The 11,352-nt window shown below is 45.1% G+C and overlaps 2 protein-coding genes across 2 annotated transcripts in view; one reads left to right on the forward strand and one right to left on the reverse strand.

Moving 5' to 3' along the window:
- LOC115548750 (phosphatidylinositol 4,5-bisphosphate 3-kinase catalytic subunit alpha isoform) overlaps window positions 1-4,550 on the forward strand; it is a 65,061-nt gene extending 60,511 nt beyond the window's left edge. Inside the window, exon 21 of the mRNA XM_030363569.1 lies at window positions 1,999-4,550. Within this exon, the coding sequence (XP_030219429.1) occupies window positions 1,999-2,269 (271 nt within the window). The 3' untranslated portion in view covers window positions 2,270-4,550. The remainder of the gene's footprint in view (window positions 1-1,998) is intronic.
- On the reverse strand, window positions 3,034-11,352 carry kcnmb3 (potassium calcium-activated channel subfamily M regulatory beta subunit 3). Its single transcript, XM_030363570.1, has 4 exons — window positions 10,948-11,352; window positions 10,307-10,498; window positions 5,990-6,164; window positions 3,034-5,417 (listed from the first exon to the last, which is right to left on the reverse strand). Exons 1-4 carry the CDS (start codon window positions 11,031-11,033, stop codon window positions 5,100-5,102), a joined length of 771 nt encoding a protein of 256 aa, XP_030219430.1. The 5' UTR covers window positions 11,034-11,352; the 3' UTR covers window positions 3,034-5,099.

Raw genomic sequence — 11,352 nt, forward strand, 5'->3', positions numbered from 1 at the left:
CCCGCTCTGACGGGACCGAAGTTGCGGGGATGCAGAGGTATTGTCGCGCTAACTTTGACAGGAACCTTCTTCCATTCACTTTCCACCAGTCGGCAGGGTGGTATTTCTCCCACATAGTGATATTCAATTAAATGCTTCAAGACTCACAGTATGCAACACAACGTCCTTTTGATCGATAACAATATAAATTGATCGACGTATTTCTTAACGATCGATTATCGAGCATCGATTAATTATGCCCATCCCTATTTGTCTACATCTATTTCCATTCGGCCTCCCATTCTCTCGCAGCCTCGCTCACTCTATTTCCCCTCTCCACCTCTCTTTCACTCTATCACCCTCCCTCTTTCTCTATAATGTCTCTTAGGCCCCATCCACACTAGTGAAAACAATATTTTCCCCTCCGTTTTCCTTGCAACGTTTCAGGAATTTCTCTGTAAAGACGGACTCATTGCAAAAACACATCTAGCTGTAGTAACGCTGTAGTACATATTCAAGGCCACTGTGTGGCGTTGGTTCTCAACCAAAAAAATAAGACAAGGCGGAGCCTGCGCATCAAGCCTGCGCATAAAACCTGCGCATCAAGCCTGCGCGATGTATACAAACATACAGTCGAGGAGTATGTTGTTAAACCTTGTAGATTGAGCAGAAAATACTTTTGGATGTACAGTGTAATTGCATTTACCATGGGGCTGTATATAAAGCTACAAAAATTATTCAAACAAAGCAATTCGACGGAACTCTAACGTTTCCCAGCTGGTGGAGGGCCGATGACTTCCTCGTTTGCGTATCTGGCTTCCACACGAATCCTAACACGAAAACGGTTACAACCGGTTTTGCCAATACTAACCCCTTATTATTAAATAAGTAGAATGGAGCTTAGAATGGCTACATCTCAAATGGAAAATGTTACAAAAGAATGTTTCAACTGATTCTGGTACCTCTATACATTAAGAACGTGCGAAAAATCTAGGTAAATATAACTGCTAGAGAGGCATCATTTTCAAAATGACTGCCTGTAAGCTTACATTGGTTAAATGGTTAAAATTGGTTACTATTCAAACTAGAAAGGTGGTGTTGAACAACATTCTCCTCTGGAAGAAACTTGTTATGTGGATTGTCACATTCCTTAAGTTGACATGGTCCACAGACAGTAGTACAAGGTAGTCCATATTTTCTGCAAGAGCAGCGGAGTTTCTTGCAGGCAGTGGTACAGTTACAATGAATGACCTTCAAGAGACTGTCTGGATCAACATTCATTGTTGACATGAGTGGGACAAATCTATTGTCCTGCAAGCTCCACCCCCAGTTCAGGGCATCCACACCATCTTCTGTTCCCATCCAGACCATGACCTGGTAGTATGCTCTACGACAGTGAAATTTGGTCGCAGATTCAGTTGGTGGCAGACGTTCAGGCGTTACAGTTAATGAAGCTTTGATATGATATGAAGCATCCATAGCGCAAAATAATATAACATTATTTTTTTTAAAGAGATAAGACAGAGCTCTCCTCTCCTCTCCGTTTATATGCTTTACTCACAAGTGTGTGAAGTGACTTGGATATGAAACCCATATCCAGTGTCCGTAGCGCACGGAATGTTATATTATTTTGCGTAGTGCAAAATTCGTATTTTAAAGAGATAAGCTGAAGCTCTCCTCTCCTCTTGTTAAAAAAAAGATGTTCAGCAGCGGCGGTCATATTTTTAAATGCATACAGGGGAGACACTGATATATTTATATAGATATGTATATATATTTTTCAATACATTGGTATTCAAGGCGGGGCCCTAGTATTGGTATGGCGGCCGCCTTAACCATACAGTGCTGGGGGAAACACTGGTTCTTATGCAATTCGCTTTGGATAAAAGTGTCGGCTAAATGCCCTTAAGGTCTAAATATCAATGTTCTCTCCCTCTGCTTCCCACTCTCTCGCCCCACTCTCTCCCACTCATATCTCTTGCCTATGTCCTTCCCTCTCTCCCACTCTCCCCCCTTCAGGTTCCAGGAGATGTGCTACAAGGCCTATCTGGCCATCCGCCAGCATGCCAACCTCTTCATCAACCTGTTCTCCATGATGCTGGGCTCCGGCATGCCCGAGCTGCAGTCCTTCGACGACATTGCCTACATCCGCAAGACGCTGGCCCTGGACAAGACAGAGCAGGAGGCTGTTGACTACTTCATGAAGCAGATGAACGATGCCCACCATGGTGGCTGGACCACAAAGATGGACTGGATCTTCCACACCATCCGCCAGCACGCCATGAACTGAAGCGGGCGTAGCCCCCGCGGCAGTGGCGACCACGGTGGGCATGAGGCGAGAGCGGTTGGGACTGAAAGGAAAAGGTTCCTACACCCGGTGGAAGGAGTCGTTCCCCTTCCTCTCTTAGAATGCCGTCTAGGGCGCCGTGACGATCGCCGGCGTGCTTTTGTTGCCTTTTCTACTCTGCGTCTGACCCTCAGCCGTCTGCTCCGCGGAACTCCCCAAGACCCGGGGGGAGCAGGAGAGGTTCCGCTCAGATCTTCTTCCTTCTCCACAGCAGGGAAGAGTAGAGCGGGGAACATTCAGCCTTCTTCCTGTAAGCACCAAACCATGAGCGCACTGCTTAGTTGATCCTTAAAACATCAGCATTGAAAGACAGTATGACTTATTCTGGTCGCCTAGCAGTTACACTAAGTTATGTTCTACCCACTACCTATGAGGACCTGAAAGAGGCAGAGCACATCTCGCCTCAATTTGGGCCTCTTTTGTCCGGAGGATGCATGGCAAGGAATTCAAAAGCGGACCCGAAACAGATCCCTGAGGTGCCCTCAAAGCCGATCGACAGGTTGAATCTGGAGGCATCGGCACTTCGGTAAAACGCTGCAAAGGACAGGAGGGTTGCTCTGCTGTGGACAAGGTGTTACGCAAAAAGCTGAGTTTATTCAAAGTATAACGTTTGACTCCCGCTGACGACTATCACGTTTTTGTTTTGTTTCTTTTAATGTTCGTGTCCTCCATATATCCCCTCTCGTTCTACAGATGTGGGCCTGGCCTTTTTTTTTTTTTACTGCAGTATATTCATCCCTGGATGCTTACTGTGCACATATACCTTTTTAAGTCTTTATTTTATACTGAGCCAAAGTCCCTGTAAGCCACCTATACATCATTTGTTGTTTTTAACTCACTACTATTCCAATTCCAGTTTATCTACGTAGCACTGATCTTTGCTCCATTTCAGTTTTTTATTTTATTAAAAAAAAAAAAATGTTATCTGTCAGTATTATAATTAGTGTTTCCAGCATTAAGTTACTTAACGTTGCAAGGGATGAAATACCCATTTCAAGGTTTGAGAAAGCTAAAGTACATGTTTGAGTTCAGCTCTATTCTTGTTTATCGTTGTCCTTATTTGGTTTCTGTGAGTGACTGTAAGGCACACCGTTGTTCTCATCGTGATGTTGTGTTACACTATGCAAACTGTACCTTATTTGTCTGTTCGTACTTTCCCACACAAACGTGTTCTGGTTAAGTCCTCGACAAAGTGATGAAGTGAAACCCAGATGACTTTCCCCACCTTGTCGCAGTCCAAGGCTAGCATTTTATAGACTGAACAGAGAAGATGAAAATGAAGAATAATAACAAGAAAAATGAACCGATGATACTGCGTCATCATCGCTGTAGAACTGGCTGCTCACGCACAGAAGGACCATCAACCCTGCCTTTTCCATGTTCTGATTTGACTTTCATTTCTGTTGTGCTGAGTCATGACCTGTATGGGCACCACAGCCCTCATGGCGACCCTGTTTTAACCTGTTAACCCTCTGCTTCAAGCCTCTTCAGCTAGATACCGAGACGATGTAGGTGATTTAGAAATAATCTACTCTACAATCCAACCTTGTGATCTTTAATTCCCTGAAACCCGTTCCCAAAGAAATAGTCTGAACCTCAAAGGGAAATTAAAGAATTACATCTGAGAGTTGAGGCCTTGTCTCAGCTCTACCAAATAACACAGAAGAGATGGACGCCTTCTTGGCCAGGCCTCACGTCTCTCATAGATACACATGTATCTCACTAAGACCTGTGGATGAGGGGCCGTGGACTGCCCAGGATAGCGATGCCTTAGTGAATGTGTGCGTTTCCGTACAGGATACAGACCCAATGGGCTGGCCCCATTCAAGAGTGTCACATGCAGACGATAAGATGGAAAAAATTATCCTAAAGTTCAATGCCTTCCCCCCCCTACACTTTGTCTTTGTATGTGGTTGCTTTGGTCATTTTATCGCTGCATCATGCATGAGGTCCCGAGTGCGATTGTCTTTTGGTTGACCTGATGTTTACTTGAATTTCATGTTAAAAGAAAGAAAAATGACCTTGTTACTTGTACTTGTGTGTGGTACTACAATGTCACGATGAAGGTAACTTATACCGAAAAAACGTGCAAATGCTTTCCTTGAATAACGCTACAGAGGTAATATATTTTTGTATTTTAAAACGTATAGGCAGAGGAGCTGATGTCTGTCGAAATCGGCGAAAGATGGAAGGAAGAAATAAATAAATAAAAAATAAAAACTAAGTTGGAGTCGTGCATTGTGTGAAGCGGTTCTCTTAGTGAAACCAAGTAGACGGCTCCTAGCTGTCGAAACGATATGAATCCTAACTGTTGAAGGACGGGTCTTTGAAAAGTGCAGAGTGTTGTTGTGCAGAGAGAGATCTGAGCTCAGTAAGGGACTGCCCTGCATGTTTTATGTTTTTGTTTGTTGTAAAGGACACATCATCCATATGATACATCTATTCATGTGTACATTTCCATAACACCTCTTAGAATGATCTTGTCAACCCACTTCCCTCCCCTCCCCTATTCCTCTTATGAACCCATGTCTGACAAAAGTATTAATTCATAAACTCATTGTACTGTTAAATAAAAAATATTTGTCTTTATTGAAAGCGCAGTCTTAATTGTGTGTGTTTGTCGCTTGTCATCATAATCCAACTCCAACCACAGGCATCTGGTCTGCATTGCATTCCGCTGAGGGCCTGCTAAGGGGCCGTAGGGACGGCGGTTAGGTCTGGACGTGGAGGGGCCGGTCCTCGGGGCCCTGGTCCCAGTGCACGGGGACGGGGGCTAGGTCTGGACGTGGAGGGGCCGGTCCTCGGGGCCCCTCCGGCCCAGGTCCCGGTGAACGAGGCCGAGCTGCTGGGTGAGCTTCACTAGTACCACCAGCAGGGCCCCTCCACCTAGCATGAGGCTGGGCCACAGCAGGGCCAGCAGGGCCCTCCTCAGGGAGTACTTCCTGTGCAACAAGGCGTGGCCCCGGTGCTTGGCGGGGTCCGTGAGACAAGCCAGGCTCTGGCCCAGCTGCTCTCCCAGGTTGTCCTTCACCACCAGGGCCTCGGCTTGCAGTGCCGCCGCCTCCATCTTACACTTGGGGATGTAGAAGCACTGGGAGAAGAGATATGTTACGGGGGCTCAGAATTCCCCTCTTAATAGACTTAGAGGTTTGTTTGAAAGTTGCCCTGTGTTCTTAACCATTATTTCTTAGGCTGGGAAGATTGATCTGCTCATTACACCATTGGCTAATGTGTGGCCCAATTCTTAGCAGATACCTTTTCAGGGGGCCTTTGGGGAAATTATTTTACTATGGTCCCCCTCTGGCCATCTCCACTTCTTTGAGGTAATTAGATGTTACCTAATTTTGTTGAGGAATGTTGAGGCCAGGTTGGATAGAAGTGATCCAGGCCCTAACTCCTGTTATTACCCCCATAGTCCTGCCCAACTGCAGCGCTTCAGGATCAAATAGCGTGACAATGAGGGCCTCCCTCCGTCCACCACACGTTCACACTATTTACAAGACAAGACTAGAGAGCACAGAACAAGGTGCTTCTGATCCCATAATTTCCAGCATGCTCAAATTTAAGATATCCCATAATTTGCATTCAATTATATTCCTCCTGAACAGACGAACAGCAAACCCGCCCAAGGGAGAAGCCTGGATGGGATGACCTGTGCAGTACCTGGGGCGCCAGGATCAGGGCGTCCTCGTGGTGGTGCAGGAGGCTGGCCCGGCCGGAGGCGCTGTGGTTGACGGTGACCCGGAGGCAGGGCATGATGCTCACCCCCCGGCACTCCACCCAGTCCTGCAGGAGCTCCACCTGGACCAGCACGCAGCCGCCGCGCTCCACCCAGTTGCTAGGGGAACACCGGCCAATCAGGTATGTCAAGTTTTTCTTGGTATGGAACTTTACCACGGTGACAGTCTCAAAGGGGCGTCACAGACCCACAGGACCAACCAGGGAAACACAGCTTTACTTAAATAATTCTAACCAGTTAACACACCAATACAAGGTTTAAAGGAGAAATCCGGTTTAAAATGGATCTGGGATATGTTTAAGATGATAACGAGACGGGATGTTCGTTTGGGAGCAAAAAAGCGCATGTAAACGCATTCTTAAATAGGCTGTTTTTAGCCGATTCTACCAAAACGCTATAAACTGGGAACCATGGGGGCATCTTGTCATGGTAAAAACGAAATCGTTATTTTAAACAACTTAAAAGGCTAGAAGTAGCCCGACACTTCTTTGATAGTATAATAGGGGTCTTAAAATATAAAACGAGTCATTGAGAACTTTGTAAGTGTACAGATTGTTTATTAAAAAGTACATTTTATACACACAATACCATCAGTAGATCACCCGTCGACGGCATTTTGTTTTTAAGACTCGATAAGTAGATTGGCGAACACAGAGCTTGTGTGTTGCTGACGGATGTCACAATCTCTGTGTTCGTCAATCTACTTACAAAATTGTTTGAAATAACAATTTTGTTTTTACCATGACAAGATGCCCCCATGGTTCCCAGTTTATAGCGTTTTGGTAGAATCGGCTAAAAACAGCCTATTTAAGAATGCGTTTACATGCGCTTTTGTGCTCCCAAACGAACATCCCATCTTGTTATCATCTTAAACATATCCCAGATCCATTTTAAACCGGATTTCTTCTTTAACTGTTCAATAGTCCTTTACCCGTTCAGCGTTAACCTGGTCACATGGGGTCTACCTGAGGGTCTACCTGGTCAAATGGGGTCTACCTGAGGGTCTACCTAAGGGTCTAACTGGGGCTCTACCTGAGGGTCTAACTGAGGGTCTACGTAGTGTTGCCACCCGTCCTGTTTTTCCCAGAATTGTTCTCTTTTCTCACCAGCTGTCCCGGGAAAAAATGAATCTCTCCCGGGACACAATTTGTCCCGTTTTTTGGGGGAAAATGCAAACACCTCATTTGATTACTTTCGTTCTGTAATCTAGTATGGTTCCTGTGCTTCTATGGCTCTTAAAATTGTCCCAGTTTTCTTCCCGTCTATGCTTTGCGTACGTGACCATGACGCCCCATTCTTGCGCTTCTCAGACAGAGCGGGAACACAATTTCAAACATAAACATATTAAAGTGGAGGAAAGTCACTCAGTGTGAGTGGAGTCGAGCGCTGCGTCTTCATTTGCAATGGGAGGAGAGACTGACGAGGAAGGAGATGGAGCAAATAAAACAAGCAAGCCACCAGTACGAAAAAAACTATACGGTCAACGGTAATCTGGTAAGCAGACCATTTTTTTCTATAATATCCACAATTTGCTCATAGATAGCACGGCTAGTTTCATGGGGGTCTTCAAAAAATTCCAATTGCCCATATTGATTTATTGATTATTGATTAATTTATTTTTTATTGGATATCCAATTGCGACAGCACAGTATCATGGCTATTCTTCCTGGAGTCCATAAATACAGTTATATTAACCATACATTCCGATTCTCGTACAAACAAACACATACTAATCTAATCGCATACGTATAATCAAACACATACACACACACACAAACACACACACACTCACAACACCAAAACAAACAAGAAATACAAAAATATAAATGTTGAAATAATATCAATGTTGAAAGTTTGTGATCAAGTCTCATCATGTGATGTCTCTCTGTGTTCTAGTCTAGTGTGTTGACCTGGCTGCTGGACTGAAATTATCTGCTGGTGTACATCCACCCTGGTGACCCCTGAACGAATATTTATTAACATGACTTTGTTTCCGTCTCCTTTGTCCGAATTGTATGTTCATTGGTCAGTCTGAACTGGTAATAATGGCCGAGCCCTCCGCCCCAAACATTTGATCGAGTGTCCCTTTTTTTCCCAAATCCAAGGTGGCAACCCTAGTTCTACCGGAGGGACTAAATGGTCACATGGGGTCTACCTGAGGGTCTAACTGGTCGCATACTTATTGTATCCTATTTTGTATTTTATATGCTAACGTAACTTTTTATTGATTAGTTACGGACACATTTAATATATTTGGGTTGTTTCAGATGGACAGTGACACACAATGATATCCACGATGATTAATTCAATGTTTGACATTCAATATTCCCCCCTAAAAACTATCATTCTTGAGACTAGACTTCATAACAACAACAAGTATGGATGCCCACAGGAGCCTCTTTGTGCTTCTCTGTTGAATCAGATGCATCAGTTATTAGAACCGCTTGCGATGGTTGAACATGAGCGTGAATATATCAGGGGATGTTTATAATTGTAAGCTGTAATGTATCGTAATGCAATTGTTAGAATGGGTGTTAAGTTTGCCTCTTAGTGCTTGCTGCAAGTTCACTTTAGTTTATCAATGTAATGACAGCGAAATGGCCAGCCATTGTTGTGTGGTGAACTCATAGGACTCGGGTAGCTTTAGTTCTGCATGAAACTCAGATTGAAAATTCAGACTCAACAGTGTGTTCAAAGCACTTTCCTCCAAGCTTAAGGTCTGAACCTCCAAAACTCCGGAAACTCTGAAGCCACCCATAGCTACTTGAAATTCAAGATGGCGGCCATTTTTAAGATGGCCACCACCTTAGTGGCGCAGTTAGGCTTAAGAAATCATTTAGTTGGTGATAAAAGCATGAAAAGTGCCATGAGCCGTCTCAAAGGGTCATTTGACAAGGAACAACCCACAGCCACTTGAAATTTCAAGATCATGGCCATTTTTCAGGATGACTGCAGCCCCCCATGATTTTTAAAACACACATTTTCGCGTAGAAATGCATTGGGTTCCACCAAAGGCTCTGTCAAAAGGGGTTGTTTAACTATGTTTTGTCTGACTCCTTGCCCATGACCTTTCCAGTTTGGTAAAACCTGTCAGTAGTTGTGTCCCACCAGCATAGCTCTCAGGGTTGACTGAGGTATACAAGCTCCCTTACCACGACAAAGTAACATTCACAAGGGATGTTATTTCTATTTTTTACAGACAATTTTTCCATTAAAAAATGACTAAGGGGTGGGGAAACAAAAAAAAAGATTATTAATTACATTTGTGGTGCTGAATGGACAGTGCTCCAAAATAATAATCGAACAATGGCTAAGACTAAACGTCAATAAGGACAAATCAAGAAGCAACATTATCTCTGGCCAGCACAATATTTGAACCATGACAAAAACAGAAAGCATCTCAAACAATATTAAGGAACTAAATTGATAATGTGCTTCTCTGTTAGATATAAGCAGTGGAAGCAATGTTACAAAGTAACAAACACAGGGGACAACGGGGAATAACTAGGTTCTAGCAGGGGCAACTACATAGGCATGTGCAACTGAGTCCATATCTGAACCAATTATACCTTCCAGTACATGCCTTGGTGCTCCCACTTGTGGCTGCTCCCTAAACTCTCCGCAATAGGTGGAAGTGGAGTCCAGAGGACTTTCCGCACCCCTCGTTCTGTTCCACCCATCCCCAGTCAGGACGGGCTATTCATTTGTGGATGTCGCTTCAATGCCTATCCCCACACATATCAGCCTCATAAGAAGCACGTTTGGCATGCTCTTTGAGTGCTGCTTGAGTTGGTGGGATCAAGTCAGTATTTATGACTATTACCCCTTCAGCTTATATAGTCACAGGAACAAACAATAAAGAATCAAGCTGTTAAGAACTAGCCATACTCTTTGTGCATGTAGACATGTCTCAGACACTAGAACGCACAGATTATTGTATTTTTATAGGTCTATATTCCTACAATTTGATAGATAATTTCTGACTCCACCCAGCGACTAGACTGAAGTCACCGCACCCCATTTGGAGGCAAAGCGGCAAAGCATGGAGCTCTTAAACTGGTAGTGGAGACGCTAATCAGCGTTGAACGGTACGACTCAGCACAGCCAATAATGCTGATGGAAAAACAGCGATGGGTTCTACCTGTATTCACACATCCTTACCTTTTCACATAGGGTCCTACCTGTATTCACCCATCCTTACCTGTTCACAAAGGGTTTGACCTGTGTTCACACATCCTTACCTGTTCAAATAGGGCTTGACTGTGGTGATTCCCACCACGAAGAACATTAAAACGGAGAAGGCCATCATGGTGAAGCCAAGTAGAACGGCCCTGTCCTCCCCAGCACTGGATACGGGAATCTGGGCCTTGAGGCCGCCATCATCAGCCACCTTCCACATCTGCTCCTGCACTGGCCGTGACTGGAGCAGCCCTCTGTGACACACACACACACACACACACACACACACACACACACACACACACACACACACACACACACACACACACACACACACACACACACACACACAAACCCGCTAGATTGTATGGGGACATTAATATATGCATGACCATTGCATGGCAGAGACTCAACACCTGCCTACTTTATCTCCACATTAATATGGATTACACATCGGTACTTACAGATTCACACTGGCACAAATTCATGCAATGCAGCTATGTGGACAATGTGTACAAGCTCACAAACACACTCTCTCCCGCTCTCTCGGTCTCTCTTTCTGCATCGCACACCCTAGGGATGACACGGTAAAGGGTGCAGAAAAGCAAACAGAACAGGGAGAATGCTGACGCACACAGCTGCTGTGTACACATTGGTAATGAAGCAGACCTCTCTGTGAGAGTGGAGCGGGTCCGGGTCCTACCTCGTGGGCCTCTTGCGCGCTCCCTGCAGGTTGATGTTGATGGGGACGTTGTAGGATCCACGAGGAGCCGTCGCGCTCAAGAACATCTCCACACCCTGCTGAATACTCACCACTAAGGCTGCGCCCGACCAATCAGGCCTGGGTGAACCACACCCCCGCCACCAAAACCCCTACCTCCCCTCGCCTCGATCCACAAGTCAAACTAGGAGCCAGTGTGGCTCAATGTGCAGCTGTAACCTCCCGTAGACACTGTAGATGGGACTCACCGCGCGGACTGAAGGAAGTGATTGCGGTGAAAGGTGGATTTTCCTGTTGTTTACCGAGTCTCAAAGGTGACGGCACAAAGGCTTCCACCCTGGCGACTCCCAGGTTCCTATAGAAACAGCCATGAGGTGAGCCAGGTAA

The sequence above is a fragment of the Gadus morhua genome, chromosome 8 (genome assembly GCF_902167405.1).
Source record: "Gadus morhua chromosome 8, gadMor3.0, whole genome shotgun sequence".
Lineage (NCBI taxonomy): Eukaryota > Metazoa > Chordata > Actinopteri > Gadiformes > Gadidae > Gadus > Gadus morhua.

Coding starts and splice junctions, on each gene's coding strand:
- kcnmb3 (XM_030363570.1), bottom strand. CDS start 11,033: ATGTTCTTGAGCGCGACGGCTCCTCGTGGATCCTACAACGTCCCCATC. Junction 10,499..10,947: donor GCGCGCAAGAGGCCCACGAG/GTAGGACCCGGA, acceptor TGTGTGTCACAG/AGGGCTGCTCCAGTCACGGC. Junction 6,165..10,306: donor GTCAAGCCCTATTTGAACAG/GTAAGGATGTGT, acceptor GTGTTCCCCTAG/CAACTGGGTGGAGCGCGGCG.